Raw genomic sequence first — 17,220 nt, 5'->3', positions numbered from 1 at the left:
AATTAATGACGCCACAAAGAAAAGCACACCGGTTATTAACTGTGTGAATCACAGTGCTTTGACTGGTGTGTGAATGTTTTCAAGTCTTTATTGGGCTCCTGACAGCTCCCCGCTGCTGATAACCACCTTCTCTTTTGGTGTGCTTCTCTGACTGTTTTCCTTGTCTCTCTTTCCACAGGTGTTTTATGCTTTAGTGAGTTATTTTTCCTCAAGGAGCCTGTTGATGTCACCATCATGCGGAAAGAAGCAGTTTTTTTTAACTGTCAGGCGCGTGGAGAGGCACCCATCGACGTCCGATGGCTCAAGAACGGAGTAAAAGTGGTGGAGAGTGAACGGGTGTACCTGCTCTCCAACGGCTCCCTTTATATTTCAGAGGTGGAGAGCAGAAGAGGAGACAAATCAGATGAAGGGTTCTATCAGTGCCTCGCTCAGAACCAGTATGGAGCAATCCTGAGCCAGAAAGCCCGTCTTACAATCGCAAGTGAGTATCATGCTGGAATCGCATTAGAAAGTGTGGCGGACATGTGATAAACTACTCTAATTATGTACAAAAGTTTTGTTTGCGTGGATGGTATTCAAATCTTGATGCATGAATTATCCAAAATATTTGTACTTCTACACGCATTTATTTTGTGTTGCTGCTGCTCAGTCTTGCATGCAAGGCAGCTTTGGTGATAGCAAGAAGAGGAGGACAAAGTCTTCAAAGTTAGAGCTTAGAAAAGGATGCTGCGTGGGAGGAGAAAATGCCCATTGGTGTGTTAATGAAGGAGCAGGACATTTGAAAGGTTAGGAGCTATCCAGGATACTGGCTCTCCTATGCTAAAGAGCAGATGACCCCTATTCACTGGCCCGGGCTTTCATGTTATTGCATCCTAATCGCTTGAGGAATTGTTCTTTTGGAATTCTTTCTCCCCCGGTGCTGTGTGAGTTGGCCTCGTATTTTAAGAGGGAGGTAGGGAAGCTTCAGGCAGAGTCGCTCTTTTGGGACCTTATATCCCCTCCTCTTACCAACAGGCCATGCATTTTGCTGTGCCACTTTCCAAGAATGCATGTTAACCATTTTACCCTGCCAGCAATGCATTCTCCTCCGAAATAAAACATGCATTCTTAACATTTTACGCAAGATGTTGAAATGTAATTTTATACTGAGTTTAGAAAGGGCAGAAAATAGCTGTTTTCATATCTTGTGCTATGATTTTGATCATTGTTTCCATGTAATCCCATCGTGGGATTGTGTTTAACTTTGCAGCCCATTCATCCTCTAATATGATGCTGATTTTGAGAAGATAAGGAAGAGTAGTTGAGAAACTTTATTTATTGTTCCTGAAGATGAACCCAAAGGATTTTCTCAATTGATAAGATGGAAATTGTCATAAATTCAGTGTTTAAGTATAAAAGTAGTTTCCTTTGAGAACAGCAGCCATCACCTCCGTAGAAAGAGTAACAGGACTTTAAATATGGAGTGCTATTGATGAGAGTTACATAACAGTTGCAGTTTTGTTCAGCCAATTAACATTAATTATTTGGAAGCAGTACTTAACTACATGAAGTGCTCTCTGGTAGAGCTCACGGTCATAACTCAGATATTTTCTGGTACTTAAAGAGTACATATAGTTTTATTAATTGATTGAGTGGTTTACCTGCTTTACAGCTTGAAGTTAAGAGGCGATAAAGGCTGCCAGTAAGCTTTACTAGTTTGTTTTAAAACAGCACTTAGACCTTCTGGAAGGTCTATCTGGAAGCTCATAAAATTTTCACATACCTGAGAAATGCTCAGTTGAAGGACACAGAGGTAGCAATGGGGGTTGTTGCAAGTGGTGTGCACACACACACATACGCACACACACACACACCAATGTGAATTGCTGTTTCCCAGTACTGCGACCTTACCCTGAGTGTCTAGATGACCAAACTTTATTGCAGACCTGACCAGGTCAGTTGGGATTGGAGGCTTTGCACACAATTGTTTTCTGCCTCACTACTCTAGTGAAAGACTGAAAAGCTTTTCACTCTTTTTGTCAACGTTGCCTCCCGTGCTCACAAAAGAAAAAGGATTCCTTTGAGTCAATTGTTTGTCCTGAAATCAGTGGACAGAGCAGCCGGACCGGGTCACCACAACAAGGCTAATTACATTAATTGTTAAAGTTAAAGATTAGTGAGTCGACATTTTGATTGAAAAGTCAGGGTGGCAGTGTTCATTATACAACACCACTGTCTCGTATGATCTGCCCAATGCATAGAAGTCTGCATCAGACAGTGTGTGGTCATTTGGTTTTTAATGTAAATTAACTGGAGAAATGTTGTTTATTGTTTTGGTATTGTGTCCTGAGGTCTTTGTTATTTGCTCAGTTTTAAGGTTAACAGTACAATATGTGATGAGCCTCTGTACCTCATTTCCAGAGCCGGTTAGATACGCCTCTTAATCATTGTGACATTGCCTCTATCTCAGGTGCAGGAGTTACACTCCTTTGGAGTTTTTTAATCTTTTGCTCATATGCTGAAGCTGTGGACCTGCTAGCTGTTGTTTCAGTAATATGGGGGTGATGGAGGGTAACCTTAAACATTGGGTGCTAAAACACAAAGGTGAGATCAGATTTGGTCTCGATAGAAGTAATGTGACACCTGAGACTCATCGTGTGACTTTTGTCAATAGACTTCAGATTGATGTGAATTTTCGTTGAGAGATTGCCTCCTGAGTTGGCTCCCTTTTATTGGCTTGTAAATGTAAACACATACATAAGGCATGAAAATAGAGGAACATTTCTCAAGTATAGCTCATTTGTCAAACCCATATTGGTGTCAATTGGATGAAAATGATGCAACTTAAATCCAGATTTGTAGATCTGCTGCCATCTAGATAGTTTCAGTTCTGTTGATAGTGAAAATCACAGACCAGTCTGTAATGGTAATGCTCCGTTTTACACAGATATTATTGATGCAGTACGAAGTAAAATCTTGGGACACATCTGCAGACATACTATTAATTTCAGGAACAGTTTAAATTGACGACACTTTGGCACTGTGTTGGAAGATAACCTACTGCTGGCCTTACTTGCACCATAACTGTGTTAAATAACAGTGTGACACAGCTGATCAGTGAACTGTATTATAACTGTAAGAAGTTTTATCTTGCATTTCCTTCAAAAAGTTCCTAGTCACTCAGATATTGTTGGTACCGATCCAGTAGCAGTACTCTCTTTTTCCTAAATTATTTGAATTATTTGTAACACAAAGGCAGGTTGTTGGCAGCCCGTTATGACTGAATGAATATAACTGATAGCAGAAACACTCGATTTGATAATAACAGTGACAAAGGAACTGTTAAATGTGGGTCTGATACATTATGGCCAATATATCTGCTCAATGTGGTTGGTGTCAACATACCAGATCAGTGCATCCCCACTCTGTCATCCAGTAGAAATAGGAAGAACATGACAAAAAACTAAATATTAAGTCTACTTCTAAAGTCGAATGCATGCAACTATGATATGAAGCTTCTTAAACTATAAAATACCGTGGCTGTCCAGCAAAACCTGTGTCAGTGCATCACAATTATATATTAGAGTCCAGTTTTGCTGGTCATTCTTACAAACGGAGGTGTCACAGTTCAAGAAATATTTATTTACATGAAATCTTATACTGGGTATTATTCACTTTGTTTGTGTTGAAAGCTGATAGCACAAGGAGCTTTAAAGGAGGTATTTGAAGGAGGTGCTGCAGTTTGACGCTCAAAGTTTATTTTACCTCTCTGGTGTGTCCACAGGCAGTGAGGTCAGGACAGCATTATTTTGAGTTGCTAAGGAATGCCTCGGTCTTACACTGGCTGGGCACAATTAGAACCCCCAAAAAGACGAAAGCAAACCTTGCACAGTGTGAACTGCAATGTGAATGAATGAAATGCCCTTAAGTGAGACAACTCAACGCCTGGAATCTTGTTTTTCTACTCTGCTGGATACGAAAGGTTACCATGGTTCCCCTGAACGGCAGGCTCAGAGGTCAAAGGTTTCTTTAAACTGCTCAATAGATGGAGGGCAGTGAGACAAAGAAGAGGATTTAAATCTTCCCTACAATAATTCCTGATGCTCATCTAGTTTTATAAATTGCCTTAAAATCACCAGTGGATCTACGTTTGTTTTCACGAGCACCTTTCTCTCTCTCCTATCTGTTTTACAACAACACGTTTTATTTTGTTTAACTGCCATCATGTTTTTCCAATATGCCACATCAAAGGATAAAAGTGCTGTTAAAGCCAGAATGTAGGTATTTACAGATTGACTATTTTTCAACTCTGGGCTCTGATACGGAGATTAAAGACAATGAAGCCAGTGTCTGTGAGTGGAGGGTTGCTCTTGAGTGATTGGAAAACTTTGTGGCAGAGATAAGGATTTGGAGGAGAGGGCTAAATGCTCTTTCCAGCACTGCTCCCCCACCGCCCGTTCGGTGCTTTGAGAGGTCACACAGCTCATGGGAATAGTTCTTTGTTTAGCCAGGCCAGTGGTCACTTGACTGTCCTGCAGCCTGTCTAAGCAGCAGCACATCTGCCAGCCAGCTAGTGATTGATTTGTGGGCCTTCCCAGCTTTGCATTCTTCTTCTTTCTTATCAGCCCTCTTCTTTTTTTTTTTTCTCACAGCTTTTTATTAATGTTCAATGGGGTCATTGAACATTGCAAAGGGCTCATCATTCAATTAAATAGAGGTGTTTTTTTAGTAGGACTGGTGACATTAGCAAATGTTTAAAAAAAAATAGCTTATTTTGTTATATGTAATGCAGAACACTGCAGTTTACGGGAATCAGACCCACATATATGTAAACGTTTGAGGGCTGTTTATGTGATTCAGTGAAGGTCCCAGATTTCATGGACCTACTGATGGTCATCAATTCAGCATGCAGCCTGCAAGATCAGGATAGGATGATTAATTTGAATGTCTCCCCTAAATGATTGGCCCCTGGAGGGGTAGGGGGGTGGGGGGGGGGGTCATTATTGCCATCCACATAGTTGAGCAACTGAACACTGAACTGAGCGATTGAAGTGGACATACTTTCATGGATTGTTGATGACAACATTTCTGGCTTTAGGATTTGGCAGAATGACTTTGAATATGTTTTCTCAGATTTGAAAAACAGAGCCTCTCCTCGTTCTACATTGTCACGATGATGTCTTGTTTTGGCACTTCAGTTTCAGTAACAGTGTTTATTTGAAACAGAAGATATTCTCCTATCACTTAAATTCTTGGTAGAAAGTCATACAGGAATATTGTTTCGAAAGGGATGTGTAATGTGCTTTGGTGCATAAAAAGAAATCTGCAAGTTTAGTCTTTAGTAGAACTACGAGCTCACATGCAGTTAAAGTATGTGCTGTGTTGTATTGTGCTTTGGCTGAGAAACTTAACAGTAACCAGAGGAGAGAAGGCTGAACTAATTCCTGACATTTGTAGAGGAACCTTTGTTTGGGCCTGACCTGTCCACTGACCTTTGGTTTGTTGAACTGCTTGCATCAGAAGACCCATCTGCTGCAAGCTATACTGTGGCAAATATAGCTTTACCTCTGGTTCAGTTTGGACTGCAGGGTGAACATACTTTGATAAACCAGAAACATTGGATATTGCTGGCTCATGCCATGAGTTGTAATGTTGTAATCATGCTGATACTTACCTCACCTTTCCTGTCTGATAGAAAGAGAGATGCTGTCCAATCTAGCTGCATTTAATGTCTTGCAGCAGCTGGACTTTGCGTATTGTTTTATTTGTTGTAGGCGCAACAACTGGCAGATGTCACTGTACAGCAGTGAAGGATGTTATTACAAAACATCACAGCTGGAGAAAATGATTTCTTTGCAGTTTGTGTGGCAGCGGTAAGCAGCAGGGCTGGTTTGGGGCGGTCAAATAGGACTCGGCCTGAGTTGGGTGCTAGCCAGGATTTGTGGAGGTCAGAGGTGAGAGGTGAGATTGCGAGGAAGGGCAGATGGTCGGAAATGTTTCTTCAAGCTTTTGGGGAATAGGCTGAGGTATTTGTTCTGTGTTTGAGTAAGGAGAGAGGCCAACATGTTATGCCAAAGGTTTCCTGTTGTATGTCCTTCGGTATATATTAAAGGAAATAGCAAAAACATGTATGTGAAGGTAAAAACTTCATTTCCATTTTCCTTTGGCAAAACACAAATAATAGAAGGCTGAATGAGTAAATGTATGTAATTAAATAAAGAGGTCAATATGTTTGTCTTGATAATACCATCCACACATAAGATGCCCCTCAGCAAACATCATCGCTCAAAATAAAAGGTCAGCCTATTTTCAGCTCGGTGGGCTCCCGCCAGTGTGTGACAAACCCAAGCAGTTATAGGTTTTCCACCTTGTCGTAGTGGTTTATCAATAATCAACGATTATCCTGGTGTTTGTCAAACGAGGTTCACGTGAGTGAATGAAAAGACAAAGTAGAGAAGCAAAGAATCAGTGCAGCCCGGCGGCACATTAATGGCACTTTTGTGAGATGCTACATTAACACAGGAGTGGTGTGCGTGTGCGTGTGCGTGTGCGCGTGCGCGTGCGAGTGTGAAAGGCGGTTTGAGTGCCTCTCCCTACTTCTGTCTTCACATCAAACCACCACAGTGGAGCTAAGGGAGCAACAGCTCAAGACTAATTTGATTAAATGTGTCCTTTGCAAGGAGATTGGATCCTGACAACAGTTTGCTTTTTGTCCAACAAGAATGGTGTCTGGAAAACAGCAGTGTCGTAAACATCATCCACGCATTTCATAATTTCATTCAAAGGTCCATCCAGTCCCTCATATCAGGTCCTATAACGGCTCTATGACTCGAAATAGCCCCAGTAGCCATTGTACCATTTAGTTTAACAGTTATATGAATAAAAGAATTATAATTTAGTAATTAGAAACACAAATAAATCTTAATCATTTTTATCCCAGGGACCAAAACTGTCTTGCCTCTCCACCACAAATGTTAGCTTGATTTGGAGGCAAGCTGCTGTCAAACGTGTGAAAGTCATAATTCACTGAATGTGTTTTTTCTTTTTTGGCAGTCTGAGCTCTCCTGCTGTTTGGCACCATAACACCTGGCAACACCGCTTACACACAGTCATTCATCATTCCCCTCATACACATTACTCTGTGTTTATTGCAGTACAGGGATTTCCTGTAAAGTTTTCTCAAAAGCAGAGGTTACCACAGCAATATGTCCTTTCTGGAAAAACATAGCATTAAGGATTTTGGAACTCTAAGTCAGGACTAAGAAATACAGTTGGTAATTTGCATGGCAGACATTAATGTATTGTTTTGTTTTTAGTTGTTTCCCTGTTGGTTTCACAAGGTTCTCACTATTTTCTCTCAAACATTTGACAAAATAAAGGGTTTGTTTCCCGATTAGTTGCTCACTCAGAAAATAGTTCATTTGTTTTTCATTTATCCACATAAACTCACCTTTGTGGGTTCCATGCAGCATCTCCAAAAGATTGTTGCAGAATATAACCATCTTGGATAGTTTTTTATGCTTTTTGCACTGAATACCTGACAGACATGGTTTCAACTTGATGTGCTGCTTCCTGCTCCTTTGTGTTTGCTTCTTTGGTGTGTTGATGGCTCACTGCAGCAGGAGCAGCTCTGGGTGTGTGCGCAGAGGTTAAAGAGCACCACAGTGTGTTTGTTTATCCGTTACTTGAGAGGAGATAGTTTCATCTTGAAAGCAGGCAGGAGAATTGCATCTTCAAAACAGACCAGCTGAAATTACAAAAATAACGTAATTGTATTGAATACAAAGTTATATAACTTTATGGTTGTGGTCCATTGTAAAAATCCTTGCAGTCGATTGATCGGTCCATCTCCGTGCTATTGATCATTTGATATATTTATATAGTTAAAAGTTGTCATGCTGTGAGGCTGACTGTTCTCTCTATCACCAACAGCAGTGCAAATGATTTATTTTAACAAGTGACTGACCCCAGGCCTCTGCTGCTTTTTGAGAAGAAGGGGACGATACAACTGTGGATGACCTTAATGTCTTTGAGGACTTTTATGAGTCCGGGTGAACTACTGTCAAAGAGATCATTTACTAACAAAAATGGCTTAAACAGGTTCAATCATTATAAAATGCATACACTTGTGCAGTTGTATAAAAGTCCTTATTTTAATTCACGTTGGGTCCCATTTGCTAGTTGCTCAGCTGGTGGTTGACAACAGCTCAGTTTCAGGGAAACTCTATCCACACAGGATGTAGCTATTCCACTCCAGCCATCACCTTCCTGCAGCCCTCAGTATGTCTGTAGCTTTAGGTAATAGGCATCTCTGTTTTCTGACATCCACTGGATCTGACTGAGATGGATGCACGTCTGAAATAAATCACTTTGTTTGGAAAGAGAGATTGGTGTCATTTGTAAAAAAAGAGATTTTATCTGTAAGAAATAATCATTCTTTCCACATATTGTTTGTATTAATGACAATTGTATGGTGCAAATATTGATAGTGGTTAGGGTCCTCAATCATATTGTGTTTAACTGACTTTGTGGGCAGATGTATTGGACTTTTGACTTATTTGCTTTGATTGGCGTGGGCTTGTACTGTAGTTTAATGTCAAAGCAAGATTTGACACAACTCTGTGAAATTCAACAGCTGCTTTCATAACAAGGAAACACCTGAAGGGAGTTTCCTGTGACTTTATCTTAAAAGGACTACATTCCCCTCTTATTGCCTTTTGGTGCAACCTCAATGTGGGGCTGAAAGAGTTACAACTAAAATGAGGTTATTCTCCCCTATTATTCGTTTTAGAGATTTTTGCAATTGTGACAGATTTTTTTTTTGATGAACTGATCAAGTTGTAAGACGTTAACCAACTATTCACTGGGTAAGACGCATCATTCTGACATTTCATGAAATAAAGGAAATAAAATGCTATTAAACAATCAAAGTGGGAAATAATTGGTTTTGACACTAACAATACAAACCATTAAATCCCTTTGTATGACCCTCGTTCTGTTTTGCTTCAGGTATCTCTTCTTTTGCAATCCAGCCGACATCCATAGTGGTGACTGAAGGCTCAGTTGCCAGGTTTTCCTGTAAAGTCGCTGCACACCCTCCTCCCATCATCACTTGGGAGTTCAATCGGGTCACATTACCCCTCGCCACTGAAAGGTATGCATTCTGTTGTTTTCACTTTAACTTCATGGTATTCATTTACATTCTTACCGGACAGATTTTTCAAAGAAGTACTTGAAAGATAATCTGTAATGATTCTCCGTATTGTCAGTCATGTGTTATTTAACATGCAATGTCTCCATATTACAAGAGATAAAAGCTTCACCGTATCTGTGTATGTCTCTGTCCTCCAGAATCACAGTCCTCACCAGTGGTGTTCTTCAGATCCATGGAGTGCAGCGAGCAGATGCTGGAAATTACCGCTGCATCGCCACCAACATTGCCAGCCGCCGCCGAAGCACGGAGGCCACCCTCACTGTCACCCCAGGTGTGTCAACCAGCTCTCGTTTTACAACGGCATTGTGTATCAACACATAGCTTTGTAGTGAAATGTCCACCACAAAAGAGGCCCTGTGTTTGCTCTAGATGGCCATCCACATCTAGTTAAAAGTGATAAGTGATGGGATAGGTGAACGGTATCAAAGTAAGTTAATTAGTCTGTGTCTTTGAAGCAGTTGTAGACTGGTCAATAGTTTGTTGGAAAAATAAATGTATTCACTGAAGGTGCACTGCAGACAGCACGTTGAGTCGCTACTTCACATCAAACCACATGCACTAAAGCTGCCTTCCTCTCCCTCCGCAGCACGCAGCCCCCAGCTGCCCCAAAGACCGCACATCATCGCCGGGCCACAGAACATTTCAGTGTTACTTCACCAGAGTGCCACCCTAGAGTGCATGGCCACAGGGAATCCCCGACCCATCATCTCCTGGAGCCGAGCAGACAGCAAGTCTATTGATGTTTACAACACCAAAGTGCTGGGAAATGGCAACCTCATTATCACAGACATCAAGCCCCAGCAAGGAGGAGTGTATATGTGCAGAGCCACCACACCCGGCACACGGAACTATACTGTCGCTTTGGCTAACGTCACTGTCCTCGGTAAAAACAGTACACAGTAGTTTGGTGGTATATGTTTTTATTTTATATAAATGATTTATAATTCAAAATGTTGATGTTGCTCTTCTAAAGCACCTCCTTCCTTGGTGGAGTGGCCGGAGAGCCTGACACGTCCACGTGCTGGCACCGCCCGCTTTGTGTGCCACGCTGAAGGAGCTCCAACGCCTCAGATCACTTGGCTCAAGAACGGAGAAAAAGTTCACTCCAATGGTCGAATCAAGATGTATCACAGGTATGTTTCTCCTCGGCTCATTTAAATATGTGATCCTTGTGATCCTATTCCTTTCTTCTCAGAAATGTCAAATGTATTTGCTTCATGAGCACAGACATAATGACCAGAAGCCCTAACTCCTTTAACCATGAGACGCTCATTTAACAGTCGTTGACTAATTTAAAACAATTAAAATAAATAATTCATGACAGGTTACACAGTAGAAAGGAAACTGAATAATTCACAGCGGTGCAAATGGGATTTTAGTTGGTTCGCCTATACTTTGCTGCTGCTCCTTATTCAGCTGTCAGAGCTTGTTAATGTAATTATTGAATGACTACACCCTAGAAAAAGGGCCTCGGGAAGCAACGATATGGGTGCATACTCTATCTGTGTGTGTCTCCCAGCAAATTGGTCATCAACCAGATCATCCCTGAGGATGATGCCATCTATCAGTGCCAGGCAGAGAATGAGCAGGGATCGGTCCTCACCATGGCGAGACTCATTGTGGTGATGTCAGAGGACCGACCGAGCGCGCCCAGGAATATCCGAGCTGACACGGTGTCGAGCTCTGCCATCCTTCTGGCCTGGGAGAGGCCTCTGTATAATTCGGACAAAGTTATTGCTTACTCTGTGCACTACATGAAGGCTGAAGGTGAGTGGGCTGTTTGTCTTTTTGTCACGCAAAAGCAATGTTTTCTTAATGGGAATGAAACTGTTAGTAAATCAAGACCTTTTATGTTCATGGCATTTACAGCGTCAGGAAATACCACTTAAGGAACCCGTATCTGCAGCTTCCTGTCTTAAAGATTTAATATTGGAGCAACCCCTGTGTAATCAAGGCTGTCTTGTTTCGTCAAAGAAAGCAGGTCCCCCAAATGAAGCAGAACAACAGCTCTTTCTTGAGAAACGGGAGTAGCCATCAGAACCGTAGTCCTGTGGAGTTTCAAGATGCAGGGTCCCTTCCTTTGGCTGATAAAATGCAGGATGTGGACAATACCGTTCACAAAAAGCACAAGGGTTGTAGTGTGGCAGCAGAAAAGCCTTAAAGCCTTTCAGCTTTCCTGGGAACTCTTGCTATTGACAACAAGAGTCACATTCAAACAAAGCAACATTTCAGGAAAATGCTCAGCCTCTACATTCAAGCACTGCACTTCATTATAATGCCACTGACTTCCACTGGGGAGGTATAATGTATAGAATTCAACCAGGAAAAAAGGAACACCTGCTGGATTTTGTTGGGGATAAAGAGGTAAAAAAAAAAAAAAGGAACAAGCTGAACAATTTCTCTCTGTTTTATTCTCTAATAACTGGCATCTGTCAGGGATTTTCTGCACTTGATGTAGATTTCGTGACACAATGTCCTTGGACGTAGTCAAAGAGTATAGCTGTTCATTAACAATGACAAAGTATCAGGCAGTGTGCTCCGCACCTGAGGTTGTTGATAGAGAGGCTTGGCACTAAATGCAAGCTCTACTGAAAGGAAGAACTAATTAGCCCGTGATGGAGTGTCCAAAAGTGTGTATTGTGTGAGGCAAGGAGAGGGTGTAAATTGGACAGGAAGGCAAGCTTTGTCATACTTTTCAGAGAGGCTTGCTGAAGTATTCAGACTGTGGAGAATGTTTTTTTTGTTTACTCTGAAGTACCTTGTTTACCAGGTCAGAAATTAGACCAGGTTATTTTTACAACATTTTGTTTTACAGCAACTACATAAACAATAACCTTATTTTTTTCAAATTTTTTTGTGGACTGGATGATTGGTAGGATTGAAATATTCTGCTTTTTATTTTTTTTTTTTTTAAAACCTGCATTCCTCTTGAAATGTAAATGTTATGTTATTTACCGAAGCACATGTGAAAAATCCCAAGACAGGACAGACTGCTTTTTGGAAGAAAAAAATAATAATTCCTCATTCAGGAGTGCTGTCAACTTAATGTGATTGGAAATTCAAGTTTTTTTCAACACATTTCATGATCTTGTCATTTGTCCAGGATTAAACAATGAGGAATATCAAGTGGTTATCGGAAACGATACAACTCGCTACATTATTGATGATCTGGAGCCAGCTCTCAACTACACCTTCTACGTGGTGGCCTACATGCCCATGGGAGCCAGTCGCATGTCGGACTATGTGATCCAATACACGCTTGAGGACGGTGAGGCCTAAAGCCAGAGAAAATCTTAATTGATGAAATCCTTCTCACAGTGAACACACAATCAGGAACAAGTCATACGTCAGTGACACGGCGGATGTTTATAAATTATATTACATAGACTTCTGTACAGGCAGGGTAAGTCTGAGGTAACCGTAATATTTTAATATTAGTAAATTATAAAAATGTCTGTCACAGATTTTCAATTGAATATATGACTCAAAAACATGATGTGTGACTGTATCATATACTGATACTAGTTTTTTTTTGAGGTGGCCTCCACCACAAACTGAAGCCTCCACTGCTTGTTTTTTTACAAGCAGTTTTATGGTCAGTTTGCGTTGGGATGAGTAATATGAAAAAGTCATTGCACATACAGTATAATATTATCACAATCCGGACACAAATTGTGTTATTGCAAAATGTGATGAAAAACTGTTTATTGATTGAGCCAGCCAGTCTGTTTTGATAATTCATCAAAATGATACAAAATCAAATGCTGCCATAAAACATCATCCTCATCATTGATTTGTAATATTGCCCACAACCAGAAATATTAATGGGATTCTTTTACATCTTGCTAATTTGATTGAATCCAATTTTACTGGTGGTAATAGCAAGAGTAGTTTAATACCACAGGTCTCACAGTAGTCGCGGCACCACGCACTTCTTGAACAGCTGCTTTGTTAGCAGTACATCAGAACAGTTGGTGATTTATCTGTGCAGCCAAACAAAGTCAGTCAATGTTTGGCCTTTATCCATCATGGCATAAGTCGCCACAGTCTTTAGTTATGCAGGTCATGCTGAACATTGTGTTTTTTCCAAACCTTGAGATATAATAGCTATTTGAGGCATCATGTTTTACTGTTGTCTTCGGGGTGGGGATGGGTTTTATTTTATCGTGCATAATCAGGTGAGGTGATCATTTGAGTTTTACTGCATGACGAAGGACTTATGTTGCACTTAACGTCCCTGTCCTGTCGGTCCACAGTTCCCCTCCGTGCCCCGGAGCTCAGCCTCACCAGCCACAGCCCCACAGACATCCAGGTGTCTTGGCAGCGTCTTCCAGACAAGCTGAGTCGAGGCCACGTCTCCGGCTACCGCTTGTCCTATCGCACCAGTTCTGAGAGTGCAGTGTCACATATTGAACTACCTGGAGAAAAACAAAAACATCTCCTGGAAAACCTGCAGCCTGACACCATCTACCTCCTACGTATTGTTGCTGCCACCAGCGTAGGGTGGGGCGAGCAGTCTGCCTGGACATCTCACCGCACTCCAAAAGCATCGAGTGCTCGAGGTACAACATTTTAAGGAATTTTTCCTCATAATTTCTGATATAGCAGCATGTAACCACAAAGGTGATGTAAAAAAAATTGTCTCATCGAAAAAAATATTCTCAACAACACGGAGGAAGTTGAGCCAAACAGCTGAATTATCACTGCGCTCCTTAGGTCAGAGACAGAAAAGAGCTTGCTCTAATAATCTTGTTAAGGCATTGCGTTTGTTACTCTGTGACCTTTGCCCTGCACTGTCAGTAACATTGGAAGGGCTTCAGTCATGGGTCATAAAGGGAGCGGGGAAGCGTATATGGCTGTTTAGAGCTACATCTGAAGCTTTTAGGCGGGGGAGGGAAGGATGCGTTTTTCCTGCCCATCTCTGTTACCCTCAGTCTCCAATTTAAACTCAGACGGGGGTCTTCTATTGGCAGATTTCATTCCCCTCATTCCTAAAATGAAAATGTGTGAAATGGCTGCCCTGACTGTTGTGGGGTTTTCTCCAATCTGTATTGAGTGTGAAACAGCTGGTGAGGCACCGTATGGTGGATTTACTTTTCAAAAGAAAACCTTGTTAGGAACCTTCTCTGCCCGTTATGTAAACAACTGGAGACAGCTTTCCAGTTTTCTAAGAACAAGTCCCTATTTTCTGAAAACTTTGGTGACATGGTATTCATAGCCGAACAGTGTCTTTGAACTCGTGTTTATTTTTGAAATATTAAGATAGTTTAGCACAGGATGAAAATGAAAAGAAGGTCAGCAGCATATTAGTGTGTGTTAATTGAGCACATTAACCTTTCTTGTTTCAGTGTGCGATTGTACACTTTCTTGTAATATTATCATAGAAATATAAATGTTTTTCTGGCTCTTTTTCTTTCTGCAGTTCCTCTGGCTCCAGAGCTGCATTTGGAGCCTTCAAACTGCACCACTATTCTGGCGCGCTGGCAGTTGGCACCCAGAAACTCTGTCAGTGTGCAAGGCTACAAGCTCTTCTACCACGAGGAGAGCCAGCCTGAGAACATCCCGGTTCAGCTGCACGCCTCCGATAATGCACACACCATCGGAGGCCTCGGTGAGTTTTGCTTCAGGTTACCATCTGCCAGCCCGTAGCTGATATGGAGGTCATTTTACTGTTTTTTCACGGTCTTCTTGTGAAAACCAACAGGGGACGAAGTTTTCATATTTACACTGCAATTACCTAAACTGATAAGATTTTGAGGCGTTTTGCTGCATAGATGTACATCTTGAGGAAAAACTGCTTTTATGGTGACAACTAACAACAGTAATACAACAACATGTTGGGATTTGAGAATTCACACACGTGTCTACGTATGTTGCAAAGATTATTTAATGAAATTTGAATGCATCTTCATAGTAAACACATTTACTCAAACTCACAAAGTGAAATAGTTTGCAGTGGGAAAATTTGAATGAAACCAGCTGTAGGATCTATTGACAGTCAAGCATATGAGTGATAAATTGGCTTAAGTCTTGTCATGTGTGAGGCAGAGGTTCATTAGGCGTGGAACAGAACAGCTCCACATCCCACTTCCATGACCTCCCAACCTCTGCATAGGATTTCAGTGTGTGGCTTTTCCACGGCTGTTGGATGGTGTTTGGGCCCATATCACAGCTTTCCTGGCCCTAAGGTCAGATTGATTTTGCCCTTTTTTTTTGAGAGGGGAAAGAGGGCTCAGGCCAGTGCACTGGACAACTGGCCATCTGTGGCCAGAGGGGGTCAACCAGGTGGTCAGCAGCTGACTTGTAAATCAGGAGGCTCGGTGCTTGAATGAGATCAGAAAGAAAGAAAGAAAGAAAGAAAGAAAGAAAGAAAGAAAGGAAGAAAGGAAGAAAGGAAGACGATGAGGCACTCTAAATTACTGTAGGTGTTAACTCAGACTGCTGCAGGCATTTAGGTATTTACATCACTAAACACTACTACTGTTAATACTAGTGCTGCTACATACCTGCTATTAAACCAACTACTCATCTTTCTACTGATAAGATTTACACTAATACGAAAGAAATGTAATGCTGATGAACTTACATAACTACTACTACTACTGAGTCATACCTGAGGGGTACTACAGTAATATCTAAGGATGGTGGTCCCCTATATTCAGTCTAATTTGGATTTTTTTTTTTTTTTTTTTTTTTTAATATATTATTTGAATTTATTGTAATTATGCTCCTATTGGTGTCTATTAATAAGCTGAAGTTTGCAGTTTCCATAATTCAAAGTTATTTTACTCATGATCCTGTCTTGCTCTGAATATTGAACAAATGTTCTGGGAAGACGAGCAAGCTGCAGTCTCTCGGCAATAACAGCAAAATCCAAAAATATAGCTTGAGCTGGATAAAAAAAGAATGATCTTTTTGTTCCTCTTTGCTAAAAGAGCTTTGCAGGGCTGTGTTTCAAAGAGGGGAAAGCTGTTTTGTGGAGGCTGATTTATCATGTGTTTTATGACTGCTTTGAGCAGTGTTGCTGGAGGAGCATTAACATCAAAGCCTCTCATTGTGTTTGGCTTTGAGAGCCACAAAGATAGTTTATTGACCACGACTTGAAGGAAATGCAGCATCTGACCAACTGAGCTGTAGGCCAAACAATGAACATGTCTTCTGAGCTCACTATCTTTCAGTTCTGAGTTTTATCTCTCATACATTAGCTGCTGCTCTGTGCATTGGGGGAGAGGTGTAAATTGAAGTATCTCACCTCCTGCGTGGCAACATATCCTGCGGCAGAGAAAACATCGTTTTGCTTTAAAGAATCTGACCTATGTAGCATTAATGCTTTTCCCCAGATCTTTCTAAGATCTTACTTTTTGATATAATTAGAATATTTTTTTTCTATATTATTATAAACTATTAGTATAGCATAGTTCATAAAACATTAAGATTTTAAATGCCATTGGTACTGAATTTTAAAAAGGTATAATACAAGAAACAGTGAAGAGGTATACAGATTTAGAGGCGATGTAAATATACGATATGTAAAAAGAGGTAATAATGTGTTGCAATGATAGAACCTGCGCTGACAGTAGCACACATGGAGTGATAAACTCAATGAACTCACTCTTTAATGTTAATTATAAAGCAAGTTCTGCTGTTTTCATCTGGCCATACCAGACCAACTAAGGCTGTGAAAGTAAAACCCCAGAGGATGGGGAATTGACCAAGGTTATAAATTTCACTTTTAATTTGTAAAAGGGAGAATGTATTATTTCATCTTTCAGAAGTTACTCTCACTTTAAAAGTGAAAACTTGGATGGTAATTTTTTCCACAGGTGTGGTGCAGAGTAAATTCTCTTCATATCCCCTAACGTCTTATTGCTGTGAATACATTTTATGAGTCTGAGATAAATTATTAGATTTTTTTTTTAGATTATGAAGAAAAGCTTTGATTGCCTCACATATATTTTGTTATTTACTGAAAATTGTTCTCAGAAAATATTGACAGATAGTAAGGCTGATACAAATAAGCTGCAAAC

At 40.8% G+C, this 17,220-nt stretch overlaps 1 protein-coding gene across 1 annotated transcript in view; it reads left to right on the top strand.

Moving 5' to 3' along the window:
- prtga (protogenin homolog a (Gallus gallus)) overlaps nt 1-17,220 on the top strand; it is a 32,392-nt gene that overhangs the window by 6,754 nt on the left and 8,418 nt on the right. The window contains exons 2-10 of the mRNA XM_069174462.1: nt 179-481; nt 8,989-9,133; nt 9,331-9,464; nt 9,780-10,076; nt 10,167-10,326; nt 10,713-10,960; nt 12,297-12,461; nt 13,450-13,755; nt 14,616-14,804. Of these exons, the coding sequence (XP_069030563.1) occupies nt 179-481; nt 8,989-9,133; nt 9,331-9,464; nt 9,780-10,076; nt 10,167-10,326; nt 10,713-10,960; nt 12,297-12,461; nt 13,450-13,755; nt 14,616-14,804 (1,947 nt within the window). The remainder of the gene's footprint in view (nt 1-178; nt 482-8,988; nt 9,134-9,330; nt 9,465-9,779; nt 10,077-10,166; nt 10,327-10,712; nt 10,961-12,296; nt 12,462-13,449; nt 13,756-14,615; nt 14,805-17,220) is intronic.

Source organism: Embiotoca jacksoni, unplaced genomic scaffold (genome assembly GCF_022577435.1).
Source record: "Embiotoca jacksoni isolate LCO1_2020_lvr unplaced genomic scaffold, fEmbJac1.0.p SCAF_6, whole genome shotgun sequence".
Lineage (NCBI taxonomy): Eukaryota > Metazoa > Chordata > Actinopteri > Embiotocidae > Embiotoca > Embiotoca jacksoni.
This window is presented reverse-complemented; position numbering and strand designations above follow the sequence as displayed.